Source organism: Archocentrus centrarchus, chromosome 21 (genome assembly GCF_007364275.1).
Source record: "Archocentrus centrarchus isolate MPI-CPG fArcCen1 chromosome 21, fArcCen1, whole genome shotgun sequence".
Taxonomy (NCBI): domain Eukaryota; kingdom Metazoa; phylum Chordata; class Actinopteri; order Cichliformes; family Cichlidae; genus Archocentrus; species Archocentrus centrarchus.
Window position 1 is genome coordinate 33824757 of NC_044366.1, and position 19742 is coordinate 33844498.

The 19742-nt window shown below is 43.8% G+C and overlaps 1 protein-coding gene across 4 annotated transcripts in view; it reads left to right on the forward strand.

The window, feature by feature from the left end:
• The window catches only part of dgkh (diacylglycerol kinase, eta), a 73549-nt gene that overhangs the window by 15440 nt on the left and 38367 nt on the right, over positions 1–19742 (forward strand). For 3 of the 4 annotated variants that reach the window (XM_030757711.1, XM_030757710.1, XM_030757712.1), the window contains 3 exons: positions 3754–3834; positions 17936–18040; positions 19349–19481. In XM_030757711.1, coding sequence (XP_030613571.1) covers positions 3754–3834; positions 17936–18040; positions 19349–19481 — 319 coding nt within the window. Of the gene's footprint in view, positions 1–3753; positions 3835–17935; positions 18041–19348; positions 19482–19742 lie in introns of those variants that run through there. The other variant, XM_030757713.1, reaches the window with a different exon arrangement.

Sequence of the window (19742 nt, forward strand, 5' to 3'; positions counted from 1 at the left end):
TGGAACAGGAAGCAGACATCCCCAAACAAAACTGTCCAAAATATCTTGGTATGCTGAAGCATTAAGAGTTCCTTTCACTGGAACTAAGGGGCTGAGCCCAACTCCTGAAAAACACCCCCACACCATAATCCCCACTCCACCAAACTTTACACTTGGCACAATGCAGTCAGACAGGTACTATTCTCCTGGCAACCACCAAACCCACCCATCAGATTGCCAGATGGAGAAGTGTGATTGATCACTCCAGAGAACACGTCTCCACTGCTCTAGAGTCCAGTGGCGGCGTGCTTTACACCACTGCATCCGAGGCTTTGCATTGTGCACTGTTGTTGAGCTAATCTGAAGGCCACATAAAGTTTGGAGGTCTGTAGAAGTTGATTGGCAACCTCTGTGCACTATGCACCTCAGCATCCGCTGTGATTTTATGTGGCCTACCACTTAGTGGCTGAGTTGTTGTCATTCCCTATCTCTTCCACTTTGTTATAATACCACTAACAGCTGACTGTGGAATATTTTAGCAAGGGAATTTAAAGACTAGACTTGTTGCACAGGTATCATGCTATCACGGTACCACTCTGGAACTCTCTGCGCTCCTGAGTGCGACCCAATCTTTCACAAATGTTTGTAGAAGCAGTCTGCATGAATCATCCAAGGCTACTCTTGAAGAGTCTGAGAATATGAATATGGAGTTAGAAGTAAGCATAACAGGTTTCCTTTAATTAACCAAAATGTTAAAAGTGAGCAAGTTATTTGTGTCATGGCCAGACAGAGATGTTCTTATCTATAAATAAGTGCTCATTGTTCCCTACATGTCCATCACTACACTCTGGTGTTTCCAAGGTGGCCTGGCTGGCTGTGCTGCCCTGTGCTTAAGAAGCCTGACCTCCTCATTGATCCATCCGGGAGGCTACATCTCAGCACCAGTTTGTCAAACAAGCTATGCTCCTGTCCTTGGATGGCTTAGTGAATGGGGCCAAGAGGGCACCAGAGCCTCTCTACGAAGTGAACTCACACAGAGAATGGCCACCAAGATAGGGAAAGAATACCAAGCACAAACAAAATTATCCCAAAAAGACATAAAAACAAAGCAACCTCAAAGATGCAGAATGGCCACAAAGAGGCAAAATGCTAGTCATAAATTTTTGCTTTGTCTGTTAGAAAAGTGGTGCATTGTCTCGTAGTCCTGATTTGAAGACAGAAAACAGAGTTAAAGTTAACCAAGTCGTAGGTAGATTTATGGATTGTGTGCCAGTTTAAGCAAGCAGCTGTGAAACAGTTAAACAATGTGTAGTCATCACATGGCCTTCCATGAGAAGGACAGGGTACAGGGATTGTAGGTGGAAGGAAAAGGAGGCTTGTTGAAGCTGCTGAGATGCTGCCACTGAGCTGAGCTCTGGATCTATGGGTAACAGAGGGTCTGGATGCTCGCCTTTGTCACCATTCGCTGTCAGCTTTCATTACAGCTTCCCTAAAGATAGTTAAGTACACAAGGTTGTGTGTGAGTGTGTGTGTGTGTTAGCATGTGTATTAGGATGGTGTGGTGAATGTGAGAGGAAGGAAAGAGTGTGTCAACAAAACTGCCGAAAGTTATCACACACTTCTGCACACATAAGGCACACACACGTGATGAAAAGGGAGAGCAGCCAACAGTGCTGTGACAGGGGGACAGTATTTGTGTTGGCATGCCATTCATACTTAGGCCCTCATGGTAGCCACTCCAGACACGCACATGCATTTGTAGGCATATGTGGAAATGCTGTCACACAGGCACCCACACAGTAAGACTTGGCTTGCTGGCCTCTCCACCCAGGCCTGTGGAGAGTGTTGTTAGCTGGGTATTCCCTCTGACAGCTGCAGCAAGTCGCTCCTCCCACACACACACACACACACACACACACACACACACACACACACACACACACACACACACACACACACACACACACACACACACACACACACACACACACACAGTCAAGAGGGCATTCCTTTAACGCCACTAGTTTTTGGCCTGTGGCTCTTAGAGAGCTCAGCTGCATGCCTTACACATCATGACTCTGTTAGGCTATCATGTTCCTGTTTGCAGACTCTGGCTCTCCTCTCGTCTGGCTCCAGCTCCTCTACCACATAGTAATTCAATAAAGCATATTAACATCCACCGTCATGTCATTCATACTATTTTCATTTAGGTAGAGAGAGGGAAACACTGGAGGGAAAGCCTCACTACCCTGTAGGTGTATAGTGGAGCTGTGCTGTGGGGATGCACCTTTCCTGGTGCAAACTGAGTTATCTTCATGAGTCCCAGAAAAATTGGGCTCATTGTCTGACTATAAGGTTTCTGCGCCATCGCTTTTCCTGTTCCGGCTCACCCACTGTAATAAAATGCAATAAAATAACTGCACAATAACCAAGATGAACCAACTTAAGAACTTATTAGTTTACAGGATCCTGCAGGAGCCGTCCTAGTAACAAATACAGCCACACCGGTGATCTCTTTGTCATGCTTTCAGTTAGTACACAGTTGACTTTACTCCGAGTAAACATCCTGTAAATGTAAGCTTTCGCCCTAAGAGTGTTTTTCACAGGTAGTCGGCCAAAAAATAATGGACCAGTCCTGACAGGCTGTTGATGTAGTGCTTTGCACCTTGTTAGTAGTTCAATAAATGAGAATTAGTTTGCTGAGAAAATATCAGCCAAACAGTTGACTAGTTTATCCCAAGACTAGTTTAGGGAAGCGAATTCTATCAGAGAAAGATATTTTCCTGCAGTAGACACAAACTGTAATATAATACATTAGTTTCAAGTGCAGTGTAACAGCTAAGGTTAGGATGTGCATATTGAATCTGCACTGATACCCTCATCTCTGACCATTGGGATATTGATAAGTGAAATATAAAGAAATCTCAGTTCAATCTGATCATTGCACTGTGCAGTTTTCAAGGAAGTTTGCTAAACCAATGAGTAAGAAATTTTACATGCTCCCAATTGTTATTTCTATTATAGTGGACCTGAAAAATATTACAGGCATTAACCGACATTTAAATGTAGTGTAATTTCAACATGAGATGGATAGAAACAGCTTTTCTTGAGTGGAAGGTATTTAGGTTGGCTGTTTAGGTGGGTGTTAAGGACAGTATCTTCCAGGAAGTCAGATCCTAAATCCCTGTCATAAAAACAGCTCATCAAATGGTCTATTGTGTTTATTTAGCCATAACACAATAACTCACGTGTCATATAGGACACCAAAAATTGATGGGATTGCTCATCTGCTGTTTCCTTTATTTTTGCTAAACTCTGCAATGCCCTGAGCTTCACCTTTACACTTAAAGTAAATACGTGTGTATTTGTCAGCTTTGGCGTATTTTGGAAGTTTAGCATCAAGTTAGGCTCGTAGCTTCTCATGACATGCCAAAAATAGAATGCAGAATAAGACATTAGAATTTAACTTTCATTATTAGAAAGCAAGTTTGTCCTTTTATGTTTGCCATGACTTCTGCAGTTGCTTCCATTTTACACTAAAAAGTCTCACTTATTCATTTTAGGTCTGCTTTGCTGTGGCCATGAACAGACATTTCCCTCACAGCTAGTCACCGCTGTCTTCATGATGTACTATACAAGTAACAATAAGCTAAGTTCAGCTTTGTGTGTGTGTGTGTGTCCAAAAACTCATTCTCTCGTTCTCTTCTGTGCCCTCTGTCTCCCCCTCCTGCTCCTTGGATCCTTCCCTTCTCCATCACACCTTCTCTTCTTCAGTCCCTTATCTTTGATGAGGTGGACCTATCGGATGCCAGCGTCGCAGAGTCAAGCACCAAGAATGTCAACAACAGCTTCACAGTAAGTCTTGACACTTAACACTCCTCACACACTGACACTCTGGGTTACAGTGAGACTGAGTTTCACACTGATTAAAACCACACTGACTTCAGTTCTGCAGTCTAGAGCCTCCATCAGGAAGGGGAGACGTGCCATCTTGTCATCTGTGTACTACTTGTTTCAGTGGTGTCAGGTGGTGCCATTTCTGAACCAAATGAAACTAGTGTAGTGCCCGTTTGGGGAGAGTGTAACCCATGTTTTTGTAACCCCAACTTACAGACGTCACCTATAAGTGTCACGTGCAGGCAGTGATAATGTTGAACTGTTAGGTATACACTCAGTGTATACTGATTATATATACGTGTGTGTGACTGTGCCTGTTCAAATCCATAGGCTGACTTCTGCATAAGCTAATGCATAAGTGCTTTAAACTTGCGTTCTTTCTGATGGCCATCAGGAGGCGACTCTTCTGATTGCAATAGAATTCCAGTAGTAGAGAAGTCTACGGGAAAACTGCCATCATGCCCCTTGGTCTATGATCTCAGCTTCAGCTCTTATTGAATACAGCATGATATTCATTTTGTAAGTGATGGTGCTCATTAGAGTCAAAGGGAAGGATGAAGCAGGGTCTGACTTACCACGGGAACCACCTATGAGCATAGAGTACGCCTTGTTCAAATCCATCACTCATTCATCGCATCAGGTTTCAAAGCACCAAGATGGAGACACAGCAGACACTCAGCTTGAGGGTTCACAAAAGGACTTTCCTTAATAAGGGATGTTGTCCCTGTGACTACATCCATCTTTTACGTACAGTCTATGTTCAGAGTGTGGTTATGTCCGTTGAAAACATGGCTGTACAGTACAGAGAGATTAAAACTGCTCATCTAAGCAACACAAGAAAATGACTGAACAAGAAACTAAAGACAAAAATAACTTTAAAAAAACACGTCCAGCTATCTTTGTGAGAAACGTCTCAAAAAATGTAGAAAATTATAACTTTTTGGCCACCCCACATTTTTCACAGCCCTTCAGAGTCCTGTTTGTGGGTTAAGACTTGGATTTAGAGTTAAAATAAGAATTAGTTATTTTAGGGTTTTGGTTTGGCATTTAGTTGAGAATGTTAAACTTAGCTTTAAGAGGATGCATTAATGTCAATCAAAGTCCTTTCAAAGGACACAAAATCCTCATGTTTGCGTGCATGCTCCTCCCTCTACACAGGGAGTGGAGCAGGCAGGAGTCTCTGTTGGGGAAACACTTGCAATAGAAAACAACTTTTAGTCGAAATATGAGAACTGCTCGTCCAAATGACCTTGAACTTGAACTGCTCTCACTCTGCATACCTGCCAATGCCCATTTCTCCTGGGTTTTTCCTATATTTTAAAACCATCATCCAGGGACTTCCCATCTCTCTGTGATGCAAGTGCACACTGAAAAAAATGGAAATACTATGAAAATGTTCAGTGTAAACAATGTAGTGTCACTTTAAACATCACTGGCATGCTTTTGGCTCTACAGGGAAAGAAAGAAAGGCTTTTGCAACCCCAGCCTCCCTACTTTTCCAACCCCTCTCACTTGGCAAAACTCCCAATTTTGAAACTTAAATGTTGGCAAGTTAGACTGTGGTCCAGAACAACGCACCAGCAAGCTTTTATGAAGATTCTGTAAGCGGTCGTCGAAACAGGAAACAAACACGGATTGTTTGTACATGTGTGTCCAGTCATTTTAGTAAGACGATGATTGTTTCTTCACCGAGACTCACAGATATTATGGATTCAACTGGAGATCTATCAGGGTTAACAAGAACACAGGATATGCCCTTTAAGGGAAGTGATTCACTTGACAAGCTTTACAGCTGAAAAGGTTAGTCCTAGTTATAAATAGAAAACATTAGCATAGATTGTTAATTGCATCCTATGTTTTTGTCACAAGCCTTTATTACGAACAGCAAGGATAAAACAGAAAATGAAAGAGCTTGTCCTTTCTATAAATGTCCCTCCTCTCACTGGTTGTTGCTATATTAAGAAACGAGGAGGAGGAGGGGGTAGGCAGGAGAACAGTGCCCGGAGGAGAATACCGAGCTATTTTTAGCAACGCCTTGAAATGCTGCACCGAGTGCCTGGCACAGCTAAATGTCTGCCATATTCATAAATAAGATTATGTGTGTGCAGTTGTGATATGATATGAAATGCTGCATTATGAGTATCAGCATTATTAAGAAGGTGAGTGCAAGGGGGAAGAAGGAGAAGAAGAGAGGAAGGAGAGATTGGAGGAAAATATGTCAAAAGGATTAAATACTGTGGAGATGTGCAGAGAGGTAAAAGAGGGCTTGACAAAAAAAAAAAAAAAAGGAATGCTTTAAATTTATTATTGATGGAGGATGCCTGACTCAAGATGGAAAGGCAGAAGGAAATCCTGGAGTGATGTCACACCATTGCTGACTGCATCCGCACACATTCTCCCTGGGGAAGAGAGGGAAAAAAGAGTGAGAGCGAGGCAGGAGCGAGCACTGAGAGGAGGACGACGGAAGAGAGGGCAAGAAGGGAGAAGAAATAAAGACAGTAGAGGAGCAGGGAAACATAAACATAAAGGTAGTTCACCTGTAGGGGTTACACGCATGACTCTTGTAACGTGTGTCAACCCAGACACAGTCACACACACCAACAGGGGGAGACCAGGATTCATCAGGCAGGCTGTGTGAGCACGACTTAGAGAGAGAGAGAGAGAGAGAGCGCTGCTGCAGAGGACACGCTGCAGGACTCTGACTGTGCAGTCTCTGTGTCCATCGGTCTGTCTGTCCGTGTGGCCTCCTGTTGTTTTCTGTCTGTCAGTTGGTCCTCTGAGGATGAATGATGTTGCTGGCGCCCTCTGTGCAGGTTGGTGCTAATTGGTTGAATGGCTTGAGACACATAATTGATTCGCTTCATCATGCATGTTCATGTAGGCTCTCTGCAGATGACTCCTCGGTGTGCTTAATGTGCATGCTTGTATTTTAAATATTCTCAGAGTGGACCTCTTAGAAAACTACCAGCAGCATAAAGAAAAAGGAATATTTTCACCTGCATTCTTATAAATTCTTCAGCTTCAGCTATTTTACAAATTGGCTTTATTTGAACAAAAAAGATTAATATGTGAAGGGTAGACAAGCAAAAAAAAGACAAGAATGCATGTTGATGTGTATTCTGTGAATTTTTATGACTAGATACATCATTGTGAAAATGCATGTGTTTGTGTGTATACGTTTACATCTCTGCGGTGAATAAGAGCCCGTGTGAATGTACGACGAGGCTGCTGTTGTAGCACAGACGAGGAGCACCTTGAAGTCCACGTGAGCGAGAGCTCAGCCCAACCCGAACCCAAAAACTCGTTCCAGCCTCCGCAGGAACAGCCGCCTCTCACGCTGTCTTACTCGTGCTTATTGGATTGCCTCTCTTATTAATATTTGCTTTGAATCCATGCGAGGAATCTCAAGGAAATTCACATCAGCTTAGAATTAGGTGTTGGCATCATGGGTCTAATTTAGTTGTGTAGTCAAATTTTCTTAAGTGTTTTAATTAATTTGTGCATCTCTGTGTGTGTGTGTGTATGTGTTGTAGGGAGTGAGCAGCCTAATTTTCTACTCTGTTGTGTATGTGTGTGTATATAAGTGTGTAAAGGGTGACTATTAGTTCATCTTTGGTGATTGCCTCTCTACCAAATAAAAACAGCTTAGTAGAGAGTGCATTTCCCGGTGCAGATGGATGGTAAAAGCTGAAAGATTTATTCCTGTAATGCTGTAGCTTCTAAAATCGGGACTGAATTTGTTAAAAAAAAATATAACTTACTAACAAGATCTATAGCTACATGATTCCATAATTTGCATAATTGTGGACTTAAATTTTTCCTTATTTTCTCTCATATATACACTGTTACAGTGGTAGATGCTATTAAATAATGAGGTCTGACTATGAGCAAGTAATCCTTATGAGCCAAAAACTCTACATACTTTCTTTAAGACATTTTTCTAGTCTTGGGTCTGTACGTGCCATACAAAGAGGACATCATGAGTGGCAACCTCTGAAAAATAAAGCCAATGCAACAATTTTAACACTCACTCATTCATATGAATGGATGAGTGTACTTGGCTCTATGTGATGTCAGTGAAAGTGGATGTGCCTTATATAGTCATCTTAGCCACAGACCATAGAAGCCCCACCCACCCATCTGCTGTTCAGGTATTTTGTTTAAGAGGAACAGCCAGTCAGAAGGAAGTTGGCTTGCTGAGAAGGTGGAAGGACGCTAAAGCACCGTGTTTCAGACAAAGAATGACCGAATAGAAGGGCTGCACCAAGACCCAGTATAAGATAAATGAGGATTATTTTGAACAGTGAATCATGCAGGTTCCCTTTATAGAGCCACTTCTTTTTGTCACATGATGGTCAGTCAGTCAGTCAGAGGGATGCCAGGAACCATTTTTGGAAACAGCCTTTCCCGTTTCCCCTGGCAACAAATCTTATCACAAGCTCAAACACACACACACACACACACACACACACACACACACACACACACACACACACACACACACACACATAGTACACCAGCAGAGAGAAGATGATCTAAGACCAAAGAAATCAATTTGCCCACGTGCATGTGAGTGCACTCTCCAGTGCACAAATGGACACCCACACACATGCTAATCTTTGCAGTTCCTGGTGGGTAATGAAGACGTACAGTATAGTGATTAAAAACATACAATACACTGATGATTGAGCGAAGAGAGAGCGAACGAGAAGAACAGATTTACTTTTGTTGTACATGCAGGATAATTTGTAAACGGGCGATTGATTCAGAGTTAAACATGTACTGCAGACAAACATGCAACCATGTGAATACACACCAAATGCTTTCAGTAATTTGGGTGTTTTCTCCATTTAGGAGGGGAGGAAGAATGCTAATGTGATTTGCTTTATTACTGAGTGAGGGCAAGGAGGGGACAATAATCAACACATGCAAAAAAACACAACTGCACTGTTCATGCGGAAAAGCATGTTTGACAGAGACAGCATGATTTTTGATTATGCCTTTATTTTTCAGAACACGCTGTTCAGTTCTCAGGAACAACCAGATATTGATTAAAGGTCTTGTGACAGATTGATTACATGAGTGATTACATTAGAGTCAGGGAGCTTTTACTCCACACTTTGATCAATTAGGAGCTTACAGTTATTTTTCACTTTACTAATTGTTGAATCTATAAAATGTCCAGACTGTAAAAATAATAACAAATAGTAAATAAAGTTAAAATAACCCGAAGAAGGACACACAACATATAAATGTAATTATTTCCATCATCATCATTTTATTAAAACAAACATTTGCTTTGAGCCAGCGGACAGCTGGCTCTCTTCTTCCAGGATTCTTCCTGGTCATATGCCCCCCCCCCTCCCCCTCCCCATACACAAACACACACACACACACACACACACACAGAATACACATCACTCACAGATGTAGGATGGAGAGGCCACGTGGAGAGCTGCACCACCACTTGCCTCTCCGTTTTAATTGCACTTTAGTCATTATAACTCACAACACATACACACTTACACCCTGATACACATAGGACCTTTGGGGCAGGCATGTTACTCAGAGGTTGATGAGATGGGCCGCTGAGGTGGCCCCACTCGGATCCTCGTCACTGTCTGTCTCCAAATTTTATTTGCACTTTAGACATGGAGGGTTTTGGGGGGGCAGTGTGGGCAAGCACTTACGACCAACAGTTGGCGCTTGTGGCATAACTGTCCCCTCAATTTTAACTGCACCCTATACACCTCATTCACTCACAAACATTAACACATAGACCTACAAGTTGGGGAGGAGGAGGGGTGGATGGGTCATCTTACACCCCGATTTCTTGCGTCTCGCCCGGGGTAGGGGTCGGGTGGTTCCTTGGGGACCGGGCTGGTGGCGTCCTGGGGTCGCTGTTGGCCCTGGGGTGGTTTCCACTTGCCCCGCCTTCAGAGGGTGGGTAGCTATGGATGAATGTGTGTCTTTGTGTATTTGTCACCGTCTCCGTGAGTATGGGTGGGTGAGTGAATGTGTATGTATGGCATATCTGTGTGTGGGTAAGTATGTATGGGCATGTATGAGTATCTGTGTATAAATGTGTACACGGGTGTCTGGGTGTGTTTGTATGTATGGCTGGACCTGGGTCTGGGCCTTGTGCCTTGCCTCCTGGCCGCTCCTTGCTGGTTGCCTCCTCCCCCCTACCCCCCTGGGATGGGGGTGCCTCGGGGTTCCTGGGTGGGGCTGGGTGTTCTGGCGTGGGTGCTGGCCTGCCCCCCTTGGGGGTGCGGTGCGGGGCTGCGTTGGCTTCTTCGGCGTGGGGGGGGGCGCTGGGGAGGGTGGGGCGGTCCTTGGGTGCCGTGGGCCCGGGAGCCCTGCCGCCGGCCAGTGCAGGGGGCTGGCCGCTGGGGGGGGGCTGGCTTATCATCGCCTTGGGTTCCCTGGAGCCCTCGCTCCTCGACTGGGGGGGCTCCGTCTGAGACCCCCCGCTCCCGTCTGCTGGGGTAGGTGTGCGGTTGTCTTTGGACTGAGTGGCCGGGGGTCTTCCTGGCTCTTGGTGGGCTGCTGGTGGCCTGGGGTTCCGGGGGCTTTCCGTACCTGCCTCTGGCTTCTGATGGGTGGAGCTGCAGCGTTTTGCCCTCATTGGTAAGTACGTTCCATGACACAGACACAAACATGACACAGACACAAACGCCCACTCAATCACAACTCAACAAAATTGTTGGTGTGCGTAACATGCTTTGTTAGTTTTGTTTTTCACACACAAATTTATTTTTGCAAGTATTGATAGTATTTTTTTATATGTTAAAGTGATGAAGTATCTGATTAATAGACTTGTGCTCTTTCCCCTTTTTTTTGCTCCCTTTCTCTCTCCCTTTTTCTTCTCTTTATTTTCCTCTTCTTCAGCCTGTCAGCTCTGGCTGTTACATTGTATGTGGAAAAATAACTCAGATAAATAAAATAAAGGGTTAAAACATCAACAAGAAGAGCCTATTGAGAACCTATAGAGCTCATCTTGAAATAGCAAATATGTTTGGCACAACAACGCATTCAGATCACAGTTCTGCTTGCAAGATCTACCAGACATGACAGGCTAAAAAAAAAAAAAAAAACAAACATTTGCTGATGTCCCAGTCCAGTTAGTAACACATCACTTTTTTTTTTTGTTCAAAGTTTCTTTAATTGTTTTTGTTTTTTTAAACGCACATGAAATTACTTTGAGATACAAATTGTAACTTTCCCAAATCCCACCCCAAACATAGCCCTGCCCTCTTACACCAAGATTATAATAAACACACAATACTCAGTCAGAGAGTGAAGATTACATTATGTGCATAAGCTTTTACACATCACTTTTTTAACTTGAAAATAACTACATTCAGTGTGAAAATTTTGCTCCAGTCGAGCATTTAACAAATCTGCTGGGCAGTTTGTTTGTAAATTGTAACTTGCATGGAGATTTGGCCAGGTGTAAGACACAGTCATGCATACAGCCATGACAAAAACAAAGTACACCCTCTGTTAGTTGGTTAAGGTTTTACAACCAGGAGATCAGAAGATTCTGCCTTTCTTTCAAGTTGACCCCAAAATGTGTTATATCTTTAAAGAAATGAGAAAGAGAATGAATCTACGTGAATACAAAGCTATGAAAAAAAATTTCTACTCAAAATGTATTCAAGTATATTAAAATGGGTCTTGTCAGGACAAATAACAAATGACAACAACCAAAATCATCAACCCTTCACCCCTGTGCTTGACAGTTGGTGTGAGGTGTTTGTACTAATATGCTTGGTTTTCATTAACTGTGGCATCAAACATTCCCAATAGCCAGTCTCGATAGCCGGGAATCGGTCTCCCAGGGCCTCCGCCCTTGGCCACCGCCCGACACACACTGCACCCGACCCCTACGACACCTCCTGCGGGTGGTGGGCCTACAGGAGGGCGGGCCCATGTAACCTCTTCGGACTGCGCCCGGCCGAGCACCACGGGCTAATGCCCGGCCACCAGACGCTCTCCCTTGAGCTCCCGCCCCAGGCCTGGCTCCAGGGTGGGTAAACTGTTCCCTTGCTGTTACAGACATAGGGGTCTTCTGAACCGCTCTTTGTCTGGACCCTCACCCAGGACCAGTTTGCCATGGGAGACCCTACCAGGGGGACAAGCCCCCAGGCAACATAGCTCCTGCAATCACTCGGACACACAAACCCCTCCAGCACGATAAGGTGGCGATTCACGGAGGAGAATAAGAGCACGAATACAAGCGGCAGAAATGAGTTTCCTTCGAAGGGTGGCTGGCCTCTCTCTTAGAGATAAGATGAGGACTGTGGCCATCCGGGAGGGGCTCAGAGTAGAGCCGCTGCTCCTCCACATCGAAAGGAGCCAGTTGAAGTGGCATCTGATTAGGATGCCTCTTGGCCGCCTCTTGGGTGAGGTGTTCCGTGCGTGGTAGACCCAGGACACGCTGGGGAGATTATATCTCTCGGCTGGCCTGGGAACACCTTGGGGTCCCTCCCAGATGAGCTGGAGGAGGTGGCTGGGGAGAGGGAAGCCTGGGCTTCTCTGCTTAGACTCCTGCCCCCACGACCCGGCCCCGGATAAGCGGAAGAGAATGGATGGATGGATGGATGGATGGATGGATGGATGGATGGATGTGGCATCAAACACCTTCACTTTGGTCTTGATTGTCCAAAAGACATCGTTCAAGTCTTGCAGTTTGAGGCTTTCTCCTAGTAACCCTTCTGAACTTTAACATTTGACATGCTACCTGAGGCCTGTAAAGCCTGAGATGTAGTTATTGGGGTTTTTCTGCAGTTTCTCTGAGTGCACGGTCTGATCTTGGTGTGAAATTGCTGAGATGGCCACTCCTGGGAAGATTGGCAACTGTCCTGAAAGTTTTTGTGAATAATGTTTCTCACTGGCTTCAAATAGTTTGGAAATGGTCTTGATGGGCAGGAACAGTTGCTTCTTTTAGATCATTGCTGATGTCCTTCCTCTCTGCCATTGTGTTAACACACAATGGAATCGAGCAAACTGCCCGAATTTCTGTTTATAGAGGTTTTTTTAGATCGGAGTGTCAAACTCAATCACAGGACAGGCCAAAATTGAAGCCACAGTCTGAGTCGAAGCTTAAGATAATTAAGATGCTTCATTATATCAGAGAAAGGCCAACTCACACAGCCACCTTTCAGCCCTGCTGAGTCTTTTCCTTTACTTTTCATGAACTTGACAGATTTCCTCAGGTAGCTCAGCGCACCTGCATGATACAGCACGTCACCAAATTCAGAAGCTATTTCCTCCGAAACTGCCTGTGATTTAAACTTTTGCTTCTTAAATAGTTCACTGCCTGTGTTTCAGTGCAAATTCTGTCTTCAGGACTTTGCTGCGCTGCGTTTCCTGCTGTGTGACGCAGTGATGTCAGTTCACCTGTGCAGGTCTCCCTCTGCATCTTTTCCCGTATCCGTCCCACCAATCCGCTCTTTTCCCCACACACCGCAGGCGGGGAATAGAGACAGATCGTTTACCTCCGATGTCAGCGATCAGGTCCTTTGCCTCCTACCTGTATGGAAAAATCCCTGTTTTCCACTTTTCATTTGGCCATTTTTGGGGGTCAGACTAGCTTTAATGTTGGTGTAAAAAGTGCTGAGTGATGTTTTTAATCCACTGATCACTGATCAGTGTGTCAATGGCAACATGGAAAACGGGTTTGCGTACAGATCTTAACTTCACGGCAGCTGTTTCAGTGCATTGTGGGATTTGTAGTATAAGTGGTGGGAGCACTATTTACCCACGGGCCATTAATAGCTAATCATCTCGGGGGCGCGTATGAAATTATATCAGGCCTTGAGTCTGACACATGTTTTAGATCATTGCTGATGATCAAGTTAATCAAATGAATCTGAGTAGCAATACCTGGCTGCCTCTTAATGGAAGCAGTAAGAGTGCACTTAGTTTTTCACACTGTGCTTCTGCATTTTGGCCTTGTTGTTAAATACATTGTGGCATGCTGTAATAGGTCATGTTTTGGAGCTCATCTGAGGTTCAGTTGACCTCATTTTAAGACCTGGGAAAGGCCAGACTATTTTTTATTATTTCTTCATACATAAAACCTAAGAAATTTTATATATATATAAGATAAGATAGTGTTTATTTGTCACATGCACAGTTATACACAGTACAATGCACAGTGAAATGTATTTTGTACCTGCAACCTTATATACACACACATATAAATAAGAAGAATAAAAATAAAAAAAGTAATTCACACTATACACTATACTCTATATACTATACACTATTCACACTTTTTAAATTATAATATTTACACTGTGCAATAATGGTCCAGTTAGGGCTCAGAGTTGAGCAGACGGATGGCTTGTGGGTAAAAACTCTTCTTCAACCTTTCAGTCTTAGCCCTCAGGCAGCGGTAACGCCGGCCTGATGGGAGCAGGGAGAAGAGAGAGTGTCCGGGGTGGCTGGGCTGTTTTAGGATCTTCATGGCCCTCAGCCTGCACTGCTTGGTGTAAATGTCCTGCAGGTTGGGGAGGGTGGTTCTGATGGTCCGTTCAGCTGAACGAACCACCCTTTTTAGGGCCATGAAGTCCTGCTTGGTGCAGTTTCCCATCCAGGTGGTGATGCTCCCACGCATGATGCTCTCGATGGTGCAGGTGTAAAAGTTCCTGAGCACCTTGAGTGGGAGCTTGAAGTCTCTCAGCCGCCTGAGGAGGTAGAGACGCTGTCTGGCCTTCTTCACAGTGATGTTTATTGTGTGTGTGTGTGTGTGTGTGTGTGTGTGTGTGTGTGTGTGTGTGTGTGTGTGTGTGTGTGTGTGTGTGTGTGTGTGTGTGTGTAGAGAGAGAGAGAGCAGTAAAATATATATCATAAAAGTTAAAAGTCTTGATTTAGCAGTTTAGGACATGTAGTTTTGCAGGTCAAAGAAAATATTGTCATTATCTAGGTAGTAAAATACTTGAGTTTTGTTTTGTTCTGTCTGTTTGCAGCATGTGGATGCAAACCAGATGGCCAGCGAGCAACAGAAACCTTTCTGCCAAAAGAAAGGCATTGTTGCAGCAGATGTATCATTAAAACCCCAAATACACATACACTAATGCACATTACACACTATACACACATGCAGCCATAGCGACACGGGTTTGTTGTGCACCTGCTGTTTTCCACACCTTGTAATAGCCACGGGTGCTGCAGGTCCAAGCAGGCCTGCAATCAGAAAGACAGAGGAGGAGTGAGGGATAGAATTTCACCCAATTTGTCTTTGATGGATGCATTTAGTCCACAGGATGTGTGGACTGCACAGTAACGCATTTGTCATCTTATTGCCAAAAATGATGTAATTCAAGAAAGGAGTGAACCTCCGCAGCGGTGTATGGCTTAAAAACAGCGTGCCTCTGAAATGGGACATCAAAAATCAGGGAGAGTGAGAGGCTAATCAGCCAAAATCTGTTCATATTTGCAGACATTGATAAATTAAAGGAAAAACTGCAAAACTATGTATTTGTCTTCATGCAGTTTTTATTATGAGGTGCTTCTTCTTAAATTATCAAAGAAGGGAATAGAAACTTAAACAAAAACTGACTGCTTGTGAACCATCCTTGCCAGCCAACTGCTCTTAAAAATTTAACGTGGATAAAAGCAGGTGTAGAATCCGAGGCTTTGTTTTATTAGACACAAGTTGAAACAGTGAGTCAGAGCGTGAGAGGGGAGTGAGTGATAAGACAGTGTTGTTTCTCCTCAGTACAATGAATAATGAAAACACTTCATGATAGCGATGAAGAATGTCGCAGTAAATTAAAATATGCATATGAGGTCGCCTTAAAGAGAAGCACCCGAATACCAGACAGCAGACTTTTATTTACCTCCCTATTTTCCTGTTCTGCATATACATGTAATTGCATGAAGGATGTATAGAATTGTATAATTGTATATGGACAGCAAAAAAAGACTAACTGCCTAAAACAGGGCTTACTGGCTCAGTCCAGTGCGGACGTGATTATTGTCTCCCATAGATTTCTGTATATGATTTTTTAAGTGCCCTGTCTCCTCCTCATGTAATGTCTCTGGCATTGATCTTTTGTTCAGCGGCTAGTATTTCCTCACATATAGATCTCCTGGACTAAACTCCCAAACTGTATAGAGTTCAAGACTGTGACGTCACCAAAGCAATACGTCATGGTTCACGCAAGTCTGAGTTGATAATGTAATGTGCAGAGGTAGATGCTGCTTTTGGCTTAGAAATTAGAAACTCATCAGAATGGCGAGCTACATGTTGTAAATTGACACAATGGTACATGTGAAGAGAACGGAGAAGGATTTCTGCATTTTCCAGACTGGAAGCAGCAACAAGGAGCTAAGTCATGGAGCCAACAACACATGGCTTGGGTAGCAGCTGGAAGATGGAAAAACATCACTTTCAACATCCTTTTGGGAAATACGTGTGTGATTACAGCATTGTCATTCTAGTAAGTTGTAATTGAAAGACATTTAAAATGTCGAATGGCTTTTGCTTCATTGCACACCTTTGATGTGGCAGTTATCTTGGCTGTAGCTACATGGCAGCATAGCAAGAATCAAAGTAAATCTTTATGATTTTGTTTTTGGAGAACGGCTTCTGAAATGCAACAGTGTGGTCCTGACTGAGCTATGAGATGTAAAAATATAAACTGAAATGCTTTATCAAAATAAACTGTGTACAAAGTGTCTTTGCAGGATAAAAGATGCAAACATTTTTACATGAGCCATGGCTCAGTGGCTGGAAGTACCTGACTGAGTCCCACACATGTGAATCGGAGCTTAAAATGATTTATAATTCTTAACGTGTTTGATGTGTAGGCACTCACTGGTTTGAGAAAATATCAGGGAACGTGAGCTAAAAAAAAGTGACTGTTCTTTGTTTTCATATGGATCAACCCCTCCTAATACTGTAATACTTCTTTACCTTGATGTCTAGCTCCTCTCTGTATTGTACCGTGCAGCTGATCTTCTCATGGGTCACTTGGGTTGTTTTTTTGTTTGTTTTTTTAGTATTTTAGTGTGCTTTCCTCCTTGTTACCTGTTGGTATCTGTATTTGTTTTGGTTTTGTGTAAACAACAATATGGCAGTATTACACAAATCAGTGGCTGATGCAATGTTGGCTACATCCATCTTTAATATACAGTCTATGGGCTTCACAAGTGGTTCAAATTTAGCTCTTTATTTTTGCACTTTGCTTTCCAGACTTGTCCCAAAACAGACCTGCATAGCTCAATAAATCAATTAAATGTTTGTGGTTTTTCCCAGTACTGTACTGTTGTCTGATAATACCATCCACTTTAAAGATATATGTATTTAGTAACCTGTTCAAGACCAAGCATTTCTTGCAGACAGAAAGATGCACCAGTAATAAAGCTGCTAGGAGTAGTAGTGGTACTCCTGTGAGATTATCTTGTACATGTGTGTGTGAGCAGTGCCTGCATTTAAGCTCACTCCTCTCACTAATGTAAATCAAGATAACACACTGTAGGGAAACAATGAGTTGGAAAGAGATGAAGAGCAGGAACAGATGAGTGAGCATAAATAAGTGATGGGCTGTTGAAAGGGTGCTGTTTGTCTGTAGGGTTATCTACAGGGACTATCCTTTAAACACACACACACACACACACACACACACACACACACACACACACACACACATGCTCATACTCAGGGAGAGGACAAGAAAGGAGGAGGCAACAGGAGAGAGAGATAAGCTCTTAGCCTTTACTGAGGCGCTTCGCTTGTCAGCACATATCTGCCTCAAAGCAGCATGAAGAGCTGGGATGAGACTAACTGAAAAAGGTGTGAGTGAGCTAGAGTTAATGAGAGACAAAGAGTGTGTGTGTGTGTGTGTGTGTGAGAGAGGGAGAGAGAGAGAGAGCGAAAGAAGAGGGAGGGGGCTTCTCATCCTTGCTCTCTCTTAAAGACAGAGCCAGTTGCTCTCTCCACTCAGAGGTACCGCAGGCTGAAGAGGAAAGAGCTGGAAACTCTGTCTCTCTGTTTAGCTACAGTATCTGTCTCACTACCTCGTGTCCCCCTCTTTGCCTCCAGGTGATCACTCCGTTCCGTAGGCTCATCCTCTGTGCTGAGAACAGGAAAGAGATGGAGGACTGGATCAGCTCGCTCAAGTCCGTCCAGTCCAGAGAGCATTATGAGGTAAGGTCCCATTCAACAGATTCAAGTGTGTGTGTGTGTGTTTGTGTGTGTGTGTGTGTGTGTGTTTGACAGTTATGGGGGTGGGATACAGAGAGAAACAGGGAGTCTTAGGAGATAGGGCTGCAGCAACAACAAACCTCATGTTCTTTTGGAGATTTTATCCCACCAAAGCTGTGGGATATCTGGGATAGTGTTATATGAATATTATGAAAACCTAAATCTAGATTTAAAAAAAAAAAAAAAAGCCCTGACGGTCATGTTAATATGGCAAGAATAGGAATAAAATTCAAATTTAAGGCAGCTGGGGAACTAAGAAGTTTATGTTGAGACGTGGAGCTCCAAAGCACATGTGTAATCCGCATGTAGTCACAGGTCAGAGTAACAGTAAAAAAAGTATACTGACAGGTCTTATTCTGCTAATTCTTTTGAGCAATGAAAATACTCGATATCAGCACCTATTTGCAAGCTTATTTTTTAAAAATTCAGGACAGTGTTTCTTGAAGGATCTATAAAACAGTTTACCAGTATTAAAAGTGATCAGAAGTGCTCAGCATATTCCACTGTCAACAGAAGATGTAAGGAGGACTGTAAAGCCGGGCTGTGTGCTGACAGCGAGGTGATGTGGCGAGCACAGGAAGAAAGCTGTGCTGCATTTTAATGCCTTTGATTTGAGAGGAAAATCTTATATAAGACCCCATCCCTCACCCCCTTACTGCACTGCAGTGCAGCACCAACCCCAGAGCTCACACAAAACAGGGAACACGCGTGTTCACACACACACACACACACAAACACACTCCTGCCGAGATGTCTGCACAACAGCATTTAATTGCCGTGGCACTGTAAGAATACAAGTGTCCCAGTTTGCAAGCACCTGTTACAGTTGTACTTGCAAAGCACCAACTGTATCCAGGGCTGCGCCAACTACTGCAGACGCAACGCCCACATGGGTACACTACACTGTGGCTCCACCGTTGGCTCTCTCCATGTGCTAATGAGAACAGAGGTATCCAGTTTACCTGACCTGGGTGTGTAGCTTTTTGTAAAACCGCTGAGCAGCAGTCACACTAACAGCTCTCAGGAAGTAGAGGCTCTCTGCTGTGGAGGATCTTTTCTTATCCACTTTCCTGGGTAATGTTGTCATAAAGCTGCTATACAGCCATTAAGGGAAAGTGAATTATTGTTATTATAAAAGAAAGCTAGTACACAAGAAATGAGTGAATTATTAATTGTCTGCATTTTTTTTCTTTGTTGATGTCCCTTCCATTCCAGTGCCGTCAACCTGTTTTTAATCATGTCTTTTGCCAGACAGCCCAGTTTAATGTGGAACATTTCTCAGGGATGCACAACTGGTACGCCTGCTCCCATGCACGGCCCACGTTTTGCAACGTCTGTAAAGACAGTTTGTCTGGGGTCACATCTCACGGCCTCTCCTGTGAAGGTAAGCACAAACACACTCAGAGCCAGGCATGCTTACTGTCAAACATGGTGGTAATTAGAGGGCAGCACGGTGGCACGATGGTTGGTTTGAATCCACCTTGGCCGGGGACTTTCTGTGTGGAGTTTGCATGTTCTCCCTGAGGCTGTGTGGGTTTTCCCTGGTACTCCGGCTTCCTCCCACATTCCAAAGATACGGGGTTAGGCTGATTCTAAATTGTCCATAGGTGTGAATGGTTGTCTGTCTCTCTGTGTTAGCCTGGCC